This window comes from Caenorhabditis briggsae, assembly GCF_000004555.2.
Source record: "Caenorhabditis briggsae complete genome, chrX, whole genome shotgun sequence".
Taxonomy (NCBI): domain Eukaryota; kingdom Metazoa; phylum Nematoda; class Chromadorea; order Rhabditida; family Rhabditidae; genus Caenorhabditis; species Caenorhabditis briggsae.
The window spans coordinates 18,410,127-18,424,500 of record NC_013491.2 but is presented as its reverse complement, the minus strand read 5'-3'; the positions used below and the strand labels follow the sequence as shown (position 1 = coordinate 18,424,500).

Here is a 14,374-nt window from a genome sequence, read left to right as displayed (position 1 = left end):
TTTTACTCTTCTTCCATAACACATTCTCTCTATTCAAACAGATGTGTGCGCGCGCACACCGCACAACACACATACAACTCGCGAGGGTAAAAATAGTATAAGGAAAAAAGAGATCGCAGACAGTGGCCGTGACCCCAGAGGGAAATGGAAGAGAATTCGGTACTAGTTAGGCCGTGTGGAAATGCAACACGTAAACAAAACAATTGTATATATTTGATCCTCGTAATCTACTTTCAATCGATGTGACGACGAAAATGCGACGTGACTTGTTCACCGTTGTTCAACTGGGTGCCAGTTTTGCCTTTATTTTTTCGGCGTTCAACTCGCAAGGATTAATTGAGGTGAGTTAGTTCATATTTTTTAGTTGCAGACGTTCACTAAAAATTGAGCGAATGAAGTTTTATTCTGACCATCAAAATTATGATTTTCTACTAAGAGTTAAAAAAGGAAATCAGCACACAAAAAATCCAAAAATCGATAATTCCAGGTCGCCGTGCTACGCAAGAAGGCTGAAACTGCTCCGGAGACTGGAATAACGACTAACAGTGGATACTACAGGTAATATTCTCTAGTTATGATGATACACTCAGCAGAATACATCAATTTTCAGCCTGTCCATCATCTATTTCTTCTTCACATTTTTCAATTTGGTCGTTCCGTCAATCGTCAAAAAACTCGGTTCAAAATGGTCGCAAATCATCGGAGCCAGTGGATACCTGTTCTTCATGGTCACATTCCTCTATCTGAATGTTTATCTGTTGTATTTTGGATCCGCGGTGCTGGGAGCTGGAGCGGCATGTAAGTTTTTTTGATTTTTGGTAGTCAAAATGGAGGTTCTGGGACGTTTTGCAGCGAGTCTTTTTGTAACAAAGACGCTTTGGAGCCAAAAACTTGGGAGCCAGGGTAACTGGTCACTATTGCTCCAAGACAAAGATTTTAAGGTTGAAAATGTGTTTTTCCTGTCATTTCTTCCTTCTAAACAGTAACTAAGAAATATGAAAGAAAATACACGAATCTATAGTAAAAAATCGGAAAGATACCTCCAAAATGTGTATTTCTTGAGCGTTCTCATGATTACAAAAAAATCGACGGTCTGAAGTTGATAAAAATTGGAAACTAATAGAAATAGGCAAGAAAATACATTCAAGATGTATCGCTACAAATCGTCCCGGAGCCAGAATGATTATCATAAGAATGATTTAAATGTAATAATCATATGTACCTATTATTTCAGTACTGTGGGCTGGTAACGGATGCTACCTCGTTGAAATCTCTCGAAAGAACAAAATGGAACGAAACTCGGGAATCATGTGGGCAATGCTGCAGTCGTCAATGATAACTGGTGGAATCTTCCTTATCTATGTGCTCCGATCAGGGCGAGCAACTTGCAGTTCACATTCACCAGAAATTCTTCTTTTTCAGGGATCTCTCCAACTCTTTCACCTTCATCTACGTGGTGTTCTCAGCTGTGATTGCTGTTGGAATTCTGGTGCTCATTTTCATGCCGAATAACCCAGGGCAATATGGTGAGCGATTATAATTCTATGAAACTCAGCAATAAAGATGGATAAATTAAGATTTCTAATCATTTTACAGTTTCAGGACAACAGAATGAGGAAATCGAGAACAACCTGGAGGAGCCACTGATCCAGTCGGACATTCTGGAATCTACTGCACCTCCACAGTCTTTGGGAGAGCAGGTCAGAAGCATGCTTGCCATGTCCCTCACACCCAACATGCTGAGCTTATCGGTTCTTTTTGTGTACAGTGGACTTGAAATGACGTTCTACACAGGTATCTCAATGTAACGTAATCTTCAAAAATCAACATATAATTTTTCAGGAGTATACACATCGTGTTTATCCGCCACACAGTCTCTCAAAACTTTCTCGGACCTTGTAATCCCTTACAACGCACTTCTGATTGGCGCCGGACAAATTTTTGGAGGAATCGTGACTGGAGCACTTGGCAAAGCGCTGAAACTTCGTAGTCAACACATTGTTTTCCTTGCATTTGTTGGACATATGGTTGCATTCATTTTGGCGTACCTGAGCTTGCCATACGACTCCACTGTTCATTCTACTGATGCTCCGACTATTTTGGCTCCATCTTTGAACTTGACACTTGTTATTTCATTCCTGTTGGGAATATCCGATGCACTATGGCAGACACAGATCTATGTTACTATTGGAGCCGCGTTCAAGGATGATCCAGTTAACGCGTTTGCCATTTTCAAGTTTTTCCAAGTGAGTCTTTGGTTTGTCAAATGTATCAGTACGCGAAAATAGTCTCATCTATCTATGATCAAATAGAAGAACAACCGTGCCCACTAAACCTAATTCCACCGGCATTTGAAACAAGTGACCAGTTGCGCGAAACGAAAAAAAACTGGTTTTCTGAACGAACTTTTCAGATACAGTGTGATTATTTTGAAAATTTTGTATCAAATATGAACAGAAACCATTAATTTGAAACAATTGGGAACAGAAGATCATAAAATCTAAATTTAGCGGCTTTATTAGCGAGTCACACAAACAGATGTTTCTACGGATTTTTAAATTTTTAAAATCCCAAAAAACCGAAAGCTTTAAAATTTCAAAAATTCCAAAAACATTTAGAAAGTTCTGAAAATGCCCGACAATCATAAAAACCACAAAAATCCGAAAACTTCCAAAAATCCTGAAAAACAGGAAAATTCCAAAAAACTGGAAAAATTACTGAAAATTCTAAAAATCCCAAAAAGTCCTAAAAATCCCAAAAAACTCGAAAATGCAACAAAAAAAATCCAAAAAAAGTTCAAAAATTTAAGGGCATAGTTACTAAAATAGAGTTGAAGGATTTTGCTTGTACAGTAACTTAAGCTTTTCCAGCAGATGAATATGAAATATTTGGAGTTTGTAGGATTTACGGAAAAGTCACCCCGCTTTTTTTGCATTTGGAAGCCCTAGAAAATTTGAAATCGAAGGCAAACTATTGAAAATGCAGTGCCACTATTCATCAAGCTATGCGGTTTTGAAGTCAGCTGAGTACTAATAATATACATGAACTGGAGCCATTTGTCACCTTCAAACTATTCCTCAAACTTCTCACTTCCTGAAAATTTCTTGATATATGCATACTTTGAAATACTGTAAAATTTGTGATAGAGGGCTCAAATATTGTCACGTTCAACCTGATTTTTTCTTGGTTTTTATACAATATGTCTAAAATGTGTCAACTGATAACATAGTTGTGATATTATGATAATCAATTTATAAGTTAACAGCTTTTTATATGTTCAAAAGAAACCGAAATGAATTGACTCAAATTTAAAGGTCCTTTTTTGCACAAAGTTGAAAGTTAGAGACCCATCTATTACAGGTTATACTGTAATCAAATTGGAAGATCAAATCTTGTTCTCTGAGATCAACATCCCACTCGTTTCAATAAAAATTTCGAAATCTTGAAAAAATAGTTTCTTATCATTTCAATTTATTTCAGTCAATGGCCGCATGCGTCTCGTTCTTCTACAGTTCCTTCCTGTTCCTTCCATCTCAACTTCTGATTCTCGTCGTCGGATGCGTCGCCTCAACATTGTTCTTCTTGAAGGTCAAACTGTCCATACACGAAACTATTGGCGGCATCGAAGCAGTTCGCGAAAGAGAAATTTGATTAATTTATTTTCTAATGTGATATGATATAGTCATTTCGATACGGTGTGTACATATGTGTTTTTTTTATTTTGCAATGAATTCAACTTGTGGAATTTAATTCGCGAAATTTGAGATAAAAATATTGATTGGTATCTTTTTGTTTGAAATCTTTTTTAAAAAAATATGGATGTTTTCCTCTGTCAGGCATCTGGAGTTGCCATCTGAACAAACTTCAGAGAGATTTGTTTGCTTTCACCAATCTCTGATTTTCCCGTGTGATGTATGTAGATGAGACGTTACGTAAGACAATAAACAAATTGAGATATGAGGGTTCATACAGTAATTAGGGAAGTCAGAAGAAAGAAAAATAGGTGGGAATACATTGATACGGTTTGTTATTGAGGAGCCGAAAATGAAAAAAAGATACAGCGGAAATTATTATCTTATAAAAATTAATAATTACTGTTATTATGGGCGAGAGTGTGGGGGTGAGATGACGTTTTTGTTCATGAAGATTCGAATGTCGAGGAATTTGGAGAGATTGAATCGACGCTGCTGGTGTCACAGTTCTTGGCGCTGGTCGAGGCTTGACTAGATGGTGGGTAAGATGGACGCTGAAAATTTTGGAAGGATTTAGAAGTTATGGAATTATCAAAAAATGAAAACCAACCTCACTGAGCAATGAGTCGATCAGAAAGGATTGCTTTGGAGTTGACGGTGTGCTTGGAAATTGAGCTGGAGCTGCGGCAGCGAAGAACTTCATTTGGTTGAATTTACAAACACGACGGACGTTGGCAAAGTGCTCAATTGCCTGGAGCACATTTCCATTGTAGGCGTCGAGCATAAGTTCCAAGACATGTCTTTCTTGTTCGTTGAATATAGTGTGAAGTAGTTCGATGGGTGAGAAGCTCGACAATTCATACGGCTGCTCCTTTCTTGCTTTTTTGGTTGGAACGACCAATTCCTCGGAGACAGGGGTAGATGACTTCTCCGGAACTTCTAACTCATCGTCGAGGTAATCCATGTCGTCTTCTTCGCCACCGGAAGTGTTCCAAACGGGTCCTTGAGGTAATCGATCAATAGCTTGGCCAGCTACCACACTGGAAAAAAGTAATGTAAAAATTTGCAAACTAGTAAGAGATTAGCAGAGCAGAGGCGCGCACTACACCACAAAAAGAGAGCTTCTCAAAAGCGGCTTTCTAATCTTCGCGGAAATCTGCCATATAGGCAGATTTCTCATAGGTTGTCAAGAAGATGATAACAACAAATTTCTTAATCAAAAAACGGCAAAAAGAGAGATGGGACGATAGAAAAATAAAGGAAATGAGAAAGGAGAAAGTGAACAAAAATTACACCAGAAAAACATAAAGTAACTAAAGAGTGGAGGGGAAGGAAACTATGGGGAATTGGCTATATGAAAATTGAAGAAGTGATAATGTGAGGAAAACTTATCTATCAGACTCAATAACAAATGATAATACGCCCCCTTGGTAACAGGTAGTACGTCTTTTTAATTTCCGTTGCTAGCTTACAGCTTTACGACTATAGATAACATTGCCAGAAACAGCAAAAAAGGGGTGAAGAGTGCACTAAAGGAGTTGATAAAAGAAATTTAATCAATTTTTATTTATTCAATTTCACATTTAAATAAATGCGTTGAAACGCACCCATGGAAGAATGCAACATAAGGAAATAATCTACACAATTTTTTTGCGGATGATGTTCGCTGACTTACCGTAATCCAAGCGCAATTGCATCTTCTGTGGCTTGTCGGCGTTTTAGAGCTACTTGAGCAGCCATCACACGTTGTCGTTCGGCGATCAGATTGCATTTCTCACAAGCGCACTCCCTGGAATAACACAATTTCCTTATTAAAAAGTACTGATCATTTTCAGGAAAATTTTGATAATTAACACAGTCGCTAAACAGTACCGTTTGATAAAATATACAAAAAATGGAGTTTTCAGTTAAATTCCGGCGGTCTTTTTCACCATTTTAAGGGGTCTGAAGCTTGGCTGTCAAGGGTCGGAAAATTTTGAAAAATTTGGAGGGTTTAAAACAGACGTAGACAAAAAAATGTGCATCGACAGAATTTTTTCAGAATTCCTTGTTTTTCAGCTATTTGCCAGTTCTTGAAAGACACCCATGTTCCCATTTCTGCATAAAAACATGAAAAAACGGCTGTATTTCAGAAAGTGGCAAATAGCTTGAGAACTAGAAAATTTCAAAAATTTCTGTGAATGCAAAATCTTCAATCTAGGTATGTTTTAAACTCTCCGAAACACTCAAAACTATTGGAGACGTGGTAACCGAGCTCCAGACACCGGAAAATGGTCAAAATCAATTAACAAAACATTTTTATTATCTTATTGACCGGTTACTGTACCTTATTAGAGGAGTCCTCACACTTTCAAGTTCGAGTTGATTTTTCTCGGCTCCTACGCAAGATATCAAAATTGTGGCAACTGGCAAAACACTTCTGATATTATGAGTACCAATTTATCAGTTGACCACTTTTTTTTATATCTTTGTCAGTAACCGAGAAATAACTAAGTTGAAGGTATCCTTCTACAGGCTTTACGGTAGCAATTACTTTACCACATAACAAAATAAAGGTAGCTACAGTATACCTACCTGCTACATCTCTTAAGACTCATGTTCAAAATTCAACAGAAAGTTATATTTATATATTTCCGCTTGTACACAAAAATGGCGACCACTTATGATTTTCCAACAAAAAAAACTGGGTATTATATCAAAAAGGAAGGCATGCATTTTGATGCCGGTTTGGACTGTGTAATTCAATCCCATTTTTTTCATTTTGTCTATGTCGTTCGTCCCGATATTCTAGAAAATCAGGTTCGAAAAGATGAAACATCATGTCTACAGTAAGCCCAACAACTAATCAATTTTTGTAAAAGTGTCTATGACCTAACGATAGAGCAACTTCTGAAAAAAAAGGTGAATTTCAATTTAACCATATCATTTCCCCTTCTTACCCACTTCTCACACTTGCTAATATTGTATTATTCTGATCACAGGCCGATACGGTAATCCTATCAACAAACACAATCAAATCGACTCTAACAAGCGGTGTTTAAGTGGTTTCGCAAGCTGGGAAAATTGTAGCTCTCAAGTGATAAAGCGCTATTCTCGACACCATTTCTTCTTCTCGATTGCTTGTGTTTTCCGTCGTTGATATTGCGCGCCTCGATTGAGACAGAAAAAAGAGGAAATTGTATTTAAAATGCGTTTGAACAGACACTCTTTTTTGTATTTGCTTTAAATGATGTGAGGTACGGTATTCTCTAGTACTCGGCTTAAAAATAACACTTTTTCGTGTGGAGTTGGAATATTGATAATGTATGTAGTGAAAACTGGATCAGCAGTTCTATCAGAAAAGGCTAACCGAATGAAATCGGTGCATTCATTAATTAGAAATTAGTGAGATATGACATGAAAGTTTTCTTTAATCCACTGACAAGTACTTAAATCAGCTTGAATGCCTCTAACGACAAAAAAATGGTTCTGAGAAGCCGTCAAGCATTGATACGCCATAAAGAAAGATTTATGAATGTTCAGAAAGATCAAAAAGAGAATGATAAACTTAAAAGCGCATAGTCACACCCAAATTGAACTTTTTTAAAATAGATAACCCTTCGATACTGTAACTCGAAGTCACGGTAAAACCTGTGATCAGTTTGAGCTTAATTATCTCCATTTCTGTGCGACGTATCAAAAATGTGTCAACTGATAAATTTTTTGTGATACTATGATGAACCATGTATAGGTCAACAACTTTCTTATGTCTTTCACAGGAACCAAGATAAGATCACAGGAACCAAGATAAGGCTCAAGGGTAAAAGGGGGGTTTCACAGGAACCAAGATAAGGCTCAAGGGTAAAAGCTAGGCGTTCTTTCTATTACAGGTATTACGGTAAGTGTTTGCTTCTTTGATACCTTAATTCAAATTAGGTACCCGATTTTTTGGTTGTTCCCATAAACGTTTCACTCTTTTCGATTAATTTTTTCCTAAATCTCATGAAAATGTAATTGAGTTTTTTAATAAAATGGGAAATAGCCTAAAATGGGCTGAATCAAATTAATTGTGAGGTACTGTAACAAAGGCACATGTATTTACAATAAAAATTCTACTTGTTTTTGCTGCTGAAAGGATGATGCGCCTTTAACTGTATTTTCAGCTTCACCGTACAACGCCATCTGACAACAATAATACCTTCATTTTTTCGGGAGTTTCTTTTTTAATAGTCCTAATCTCATCAGAAAGATAATTTCAAATAGCTACAGTTCTCCCAATGGTTTTTCAGAACTTACTTGTACTTGCAATGCCTTTTGTGTCCTTTAAGCCAACTGACCAATCCATGATTTCTGCATCTGAAATTTGGATACTTCATGAAAAACTCAAAAGCTACAGTAACCCTCACCTGGCACACTTTGGTTTTCTTTCTCGTTCAATCCTACCATTCGGGAATACGTGTAAATTACCTAACATCATATTTTGTCTAAGAAATGAAACAATAAATAAGATGAATGACACACAATTGGATAGCTGATGTGATATACACACACATCAATTGAGATTCCGCCCTTTTTCGCGTTCTTACTGCTCTGTCTGTAGATTGTGGGCGGAGTCTGGCATTTGATTGGAGAGCTGGATGATGGCGGTAGGCGCATACACTGCTCTTGATGCAAATCGAGGATGTGTGGACACTATATCGTGCATCTGATTCAAAATCCCTACTTTGTTTATCTTTCGAAAGATGTCGAAGACGCCTTCGCCCGGACCATCATACCGGAAATTGTCACATAATTGTATATGCAATATTGTGCATCCTCCTCCTTCTTTTCCCGCGTGTAATGAGTGCCCCACATGTCAAAGTTTGATATGCGCAGTATGGTCCAATATAAACTAAATATCAAATGACTTGGGCGCAAACCGGAAGTAAATCCAAATTGTGTATAATAGCGAGAGGACGTGTGGATTTCTGAGAAGGAGAAGAATAAATAGCATTTATAATCGAAATATCTTTATTTTCGATGAAACATGAGCCAAAATCGGAATTTTTGAGAAAATCAAAAATCCCTATTTGAGCGTATATTTGAAATGGGCTGAAGTTTCACACCGTGGAGTTAAATTTTGAGAATATGGCAAAAGATGTCAAAATTTTAAAGATTGCTGTAAAAATTCTAGTTGAAAATTTATAGAACCTTGAAGTCCCAATGGAAATATAAATAATTTTTGAAAATGAATTTCAACAATCGAAAACTCTTTAAGTAGTTCTCTCAAATTTAATAGATTTTCATGTCCAATTCAGAAGTCTGAACTTTCAGTTCCCATAAAAACTGTATTAAACGATCCCTCTAATGGAAGGCGCTTCGAGATGGGCTGGAAAAATAAAACGGCCACCTGTAATGAAAGTATTTATCTGAAAATTGTTATGTTTGAAATCTAAAATTTTCTTATATTTTTAGTGAAAAATATATCCCGAACACTCTACAATTTTACAAAAGATTTTCCAACATTTTATTCAAAAACTTGCAGATTTACATTCGCAGGTTAGTCTGGAATCATCTGCCAGAAATTTTCAGTCTCAAAAAACATTTTCTTCTGTTTTACTGCTAAAACTAGAATATTTTATTCATTCAAGATACTTGACGGGGAAGACCACCGCATTTTACCTCACGCATCTCATGTGTTAATCTCATAACATGCAATAACAAACGTAAATAAAACAAACGTCGCCTAATCCGCAAAACTGACACCTCAATTCTCCGTATCCGTTGTTACCATCTGTGGGCTCATTTTTCAATTGATGTTGCGCAAGAAACATACAATGTTATTATCCGGAAACTATCAATAATATAGAAGAGGATCAATGAGAAGTCAATAAAAAAGATAATCTTGTGGAAAATGTGATGTCCAGAAGGTATTCGACAATGGGGAAACATTGGACAGAGATTTTGGTGAAGTCGAAGATGACTGAAAAGAACATAGAAAATTTTAAATTTGAAAAACCTTTTCAGCAAGATAGATTCAATAAAGATTTCATGAGAAACAACGGTTACTGGCAAACCATTTACTAAAAAGACATTTCCTTTTTTATCGAGTTAAAAATTTTGAAAATTCCCGTTTCAGAGTTTCAATCATACTTGCGAAGGGCCGGGCCAGATCATGCTTTTTTCAGAACTTTCTCTGTTCAGCCCGTTTTTTTGAAGTCAATCAAAAATGTTAACGAAATCTCTGTCAAGCGAGAAGTTTGAAACTTTACTGAAATTTCAAAACTTTTTCAAATGTAAAAAACTCGGGCCGACTAGGCCTGGCCGTGGTTTTTTTAGTATGTTTTGTACAATCTATTGTTTTATTGAATAAAAAGATAGAACTCCAGTCACAGTTTTTTTTTCAGTATGACTATGTTAACTCATTTCCTCTCTGGCAATCTGAGCTAATATCAAAAATTACTGTTCGAGATTAAAAATAAGAGCACAAAGAAATACTGATCACCCTTTTTTTCCGATTCGAGAAAAATTTTTGAAATACATTTAATAGGGGAAAATCTGGAGCTTCAAATTTAAAAGTTGCAGTTTTTTGATGAACAGCTTACGTTTCACCATGTTCATTATTTCAAATGGAGCGCAATTGCGCGGCGCTTGAATTGGTAAACTCTCCTAATTAAAAAAAATCAGTATCTTTTCATTTTTCACTCATAATGGTTTTTTTGCGCTTAAAACTTGGCCAATCGAGCTTCACTGGTTTGCAGTTCCAATTTTGAATTGAGATTAGTGTGCAGGTTGAAAAATCTGGTTCAAAGTGATATTAAAAAGTTATTCTGATACTATCATCAAGCATATCTTTCAATGAGAATAATCAAGGAATTTTTAAAACATTTTCAAACGGAAATGATATCATGGTAATCAGTTCACCCAGAGTTATTGGATTTGTCTAAAACTTTCAGAGTATGCTAAACAAAATTTAAGTTCCAGTTTCGTGAATGAAAAAAATTTGAACAATTCTAATGAAGCGGAATATGCGATTTGAACACTTTTAAATCAGTCTCTTCTAAAAATGAAGTTTGTTCAAAAAAGTTATTTATTAGAGCAACAAATATTTTCACATTATTAGAATGTTCTGTATTTTTCCAAGATAAATGGTTGAACATGTTTATTCCAAAAGTCAAGTTTTCACTTTTTCATGTACCTTGAATAAAATAGATCTTCTAAATTTATTGGCTTCATTTCGTCTTTTGCAACTCCAATTCCCATAAAAAATTCGGTTGCCGTCTAACCATCCGTCATTACTTTCTCCTTCCTTCCTTTCCTTCACCTTCTTCTTTCCACTTCTTTTTCCATGTGCAAAAAGTCTCAAGAACCCTTTAATTGTCGCATAAACCCCCACACACCGTTAGTCTCTAACGGAGTGTGTTGTTTCTTGTTGCCTGTAATTAGATGTAATTGAGTCTATTGAATGTTTCGCGCCTAGGTAACCTTGAGAACAGCATTGCCAAACACCACACCGTTTCTGAACTACTGACTAGAATAGAATAAACGTATTCCTAGAAGAGATACTATTTTTGATTATTGGATTTTGTAAAAAAGTGAAAACTATTGTTTTTATTGACCTCCTTGTAGATGTTGTTAGTTGTCTTAATGATCCGACAAACAACTAAATCTACAACAAACGCATCAGGGCACTCATCGTTGGCCATTCAAGTACACTTTTGAGTCAAGAGTGTCATTGTGATGGAATTTCGCAATTCCGGATTACTTTAATCATGTGGCGACACACTTTGTTTTTATTGAACAAGAAGATAGTTTTGTTTTCTACTATTTTAATTTTTGTTTCAAAAATTTGTTTTTGACCCATCGTAAGATGTTTAATAACATTTTAAGTGTCCTCTCTAATTTAGAAAAAAGTCCAATACGTTTAAGTCAGAAAAAACTTCAATTAGCATGTATTAAAACTTGTATACTTTGTTTCAAAATAATTGTGAGCATTTTTGTCATTTTCAGACACTTTTAGTCACTGGAAGAAATGCCAATTTTGAAGTAATGTGGTTTCTAAGCAATGAAAATCTAGAATAGAGCAGTTGAACATGATTTTAGGTTACGGTAGTTGTCATTGTGGGACCTACGGCCACTGTAAACGGTTTCTCTATCTTACAGCTCTGATGTTTTTGTATCAGGACAATAAAACATTTGTGATTTTTTACATTTGTGATTTGCTTTTGAATGTCTACCACTTCGCTATATTTTAATATCAATTACTTCAAAACTCATTTTTCTAATAACTTTTCGTATTTGCCCCGGATAGGAAAAACCGCCGACAGTTGGGGGTGCTCACTGTCCGTTGTTCGCAGCTCACCAGAATCAACTGTCATCTCTCAAACGGATGAGCTCTCCTCGCTCTTCCTTTTCTTTCTTCGCCCTTCTTTTTTGTGCGCACGTTAACCTTTGAGCGAAAGAGCAAACAGACATATATGAAACGTCTCGCAGGTTCGTCGTTTCTTTTCTTCGAAAATGGATACAGTGGTCAACCTATTATTTTTGGATGATTTCATACCAAATCTTGCTTTCGGTTGTATTTTTGCTACCAGTTCAATTATTCTCCTTTGCTTCTTCGGCTTCTTTGTTGCCATAAAACACTAAATCTCGTTTTAATCGCTCTACATCGTTCCGCCAATTTTTTGTAAATAGCTTACACTTGTTGCAGATTTCGAAAAACAACATGGCTGGGTTTTTACAATTGGTGACTATTTTTTGTGTTTTATCAGGTAGACTCATTTAACAAAAATTCTATCACAGTTTTTTTTCTTTCAGTTACCAAATCTCAAGATATCCGATGCTACGCCTGCACCACAATTGATGCGAATGCGATGCTCAGCGAAATTTCAGATCCCAATTGGTTAAGATGGCTCGAAAACGTTCGCTATGTGCCGTTTAGCCAAAAATGTATCGATTACTTTGAGGTACGAAAACGATAAGTATTTGTGGAGAAGTGACCACGGGGTACTCTTTGTTGACAGTGTGCACTGTGGGGTGTTTGGTTTCGGACCTCAAGTTCTAAGACGGTCACTCGATGGGATTATATAGTGAGAACACATTTTTCTATTGGTAATTTTTCGAAGCTTCAAGGAAGTTTGGAGCGTTAGGTTTGCAAGAGAAATTAGAAAGGAATTTCTTATATTGACCAAAACATTCAAGAACGTTTTTCTAGTTTTTTTGAAAAAATTAACTTTAAGTTAGAAAAACTGCTTGAGATACAGAAAAAAATCTGAAAAAAGTCAAACAAATTTATCGTAAAACCTGTAATGTAGCAGTGTGCCCACACTGTCAATTTAGAGCGAATTTATCTTGGTCCCCATGCAAGGTACCAAAAATAGGTCAACTAATAAAACATTAGTATTATTATGATAAACATTTTATCAGTAGTTGACAACTTTTTTATACCCTCGACAAGAATTCAGATAATTTGGCTCAGAATTCATGGGTATTCGTCAAAACTGTAGGAAAAAGGACTGGCATCCGTCCAATTTTATCAAATTCATCACGATTTTTGTAAAAGGTATCAACATATGCTCCACTGACCATGTAAGAGGGAATGATCATTATGTCTGTTGACCACTTTTATACATATTTTACAAGAAACGAATTTGGGCGAATTTTAGATTCCATGTACTCCACATGGTGAAACCTCATTTTTCCTCACTTGTTGGCCTAAAACTGGCATAAGACACAGAATATTCCATTTCAAATAAACATTTTCTAGTGTTATTTTGTACGCCTGATTTGAATCTAATGTTATTTTTGAAAATAATGTTAACGTTTTTTGCGACGGCAGATTTTCTGTAATTTTTTCAAAATCGAAACAAAAATCAGAATTTTCAGCTGAAAGGAAAAGAGCCAAAATGTTGGTCGCAACACAAAAAAGCTCAAAATTGCAATAATGAACTAAACCAAATCAAATCTAATCATTATCTCCAACGGGAAAATTTTTCATTTTTTGGACCGTACTGTGTGGGTCCGAACCAAATGTGCAGTTTTCAACTTAGAAGGATCCTGACCTTCAATGCATATAATATCAACTCTGAAATACCAGTTTGAATTTTTCTGTACAACACTATTTTCGGCTCTGGCAGAGAATGCGTCTTGAAGTGACTCGAGGTTCACAAGTTGCACAGTAATCCTTCAAAAAAAAAAGATGAAAATGTTGTGAAATAAAAATCAAAAATATGATTCCCATTCTTAGAAATTTAGAGCATACCTGTGATCTCAGAATTTCAAAATAAAAATGCAACCTGAACCACAAATGCTGTTTTTCTTAGAACCGATTTGCAGGGTAAACATCGTCTTTCATGATGTTTGATTCTTCCAGGTTGATCAAGCACTTCGGGATGGTGTCCGAAGTAATGAATGCTCAAATGGGGTCTGTATGAAAATGATTTTCCAGGAGAAAAGTGGTTTGTTTTTCTCATTTTTTCATATAATTTGAATTTCGATTCAGGCATAAGTCATGTGTGGCGAAGTTGTATTCCAAATGCCAAAGAACAAATCCGATCGGATTGTACCAAAATCACCAGTGGCGAGGGTAACCTGGAAGTGTGTACCTGCGATGGAAACTTGTGTAATAGTGAAGCATCTCTTAAAATTGTGACTGTATTATTATCATATCTTTTGTTTTTCCTTATCAGATGATTTATAACATCCTTATCTTTTGAATTTTGAAA

The 14,374-nt window shown here is 35.9% G+C and overlaps 3 protein-coding genes across 3 annotated transcripts; 2 read left to right on the top strand and 1 right to left on the bottom strand.

The window, feature by feature from the left end:
* Positions 1 to 254: 254 nt before the first annotated feature.
* Positions 255 to 3,651, top strand: CBG07602 (the record flags this gene model as incomplete). The annotated part of the gene is made up of 8 exons (XM_045240507.1): positions 255 to 341; positions 488 to 558; positions 611 to 798; positions 1,235 to 1,376; positions 1,423 to 1,526; positions 1,603 to 1,794; positions 1,843 to 2,246; positions 3,481 to 3,651. 8 exons carry the CDS (start codon positions 255 to 257, stop codon positions 3,649 to 3,651), a joined length of 1,359 nt encoding a protein of 452 aa, XP_045093488.1.
* A 487-nt stretch (positions 3,652 to 4,138) lies between these two features.
* Cbr-dmd-4 lies at positions 4,139 to 8,148 on the bottom strand (the record flags this gene model as incomplete). The annotated part of the gene is made up of 5 exons (XM_002645818.1): positions 4,139 to 4,246; positions 4,303 to 4,732; positions 5,368 to 5,481; positions 7,968 to 8,027; positions 8,078 to 8,148. 5 exons carry the CDS (start codon positions 8,146 to 8,148, stop codon positions 4,139 to 4,141), a joined length of 783 nt encoding a protein of 260 aa, XP_002645864.1.
* A 4,227-nt stretch (positions 8,149 to 12,375) lies between these two features.
* On the top strand, positions 12,376 to 14,342 carry CBG28048 (the record flags this gene model as incomplete). The annotated part of the gene is made up of 4 exons (XM_045240506.1): positions 12,376 to 12,421; positions 12,468 to 12,616; positions 14,023 to 14,107; positions 14,152 to 14,342. 4 exons carry the CDS (start codon positions 12,376 to 12,378, stop codon positions 14,340 to 14,342), a joined length of 471 nt encoding a protein of 156 aa, XP_045098635.1.
* Between the last annotated feature and the right edge of the window lie 32 nt (positions 14,343 to 14,374).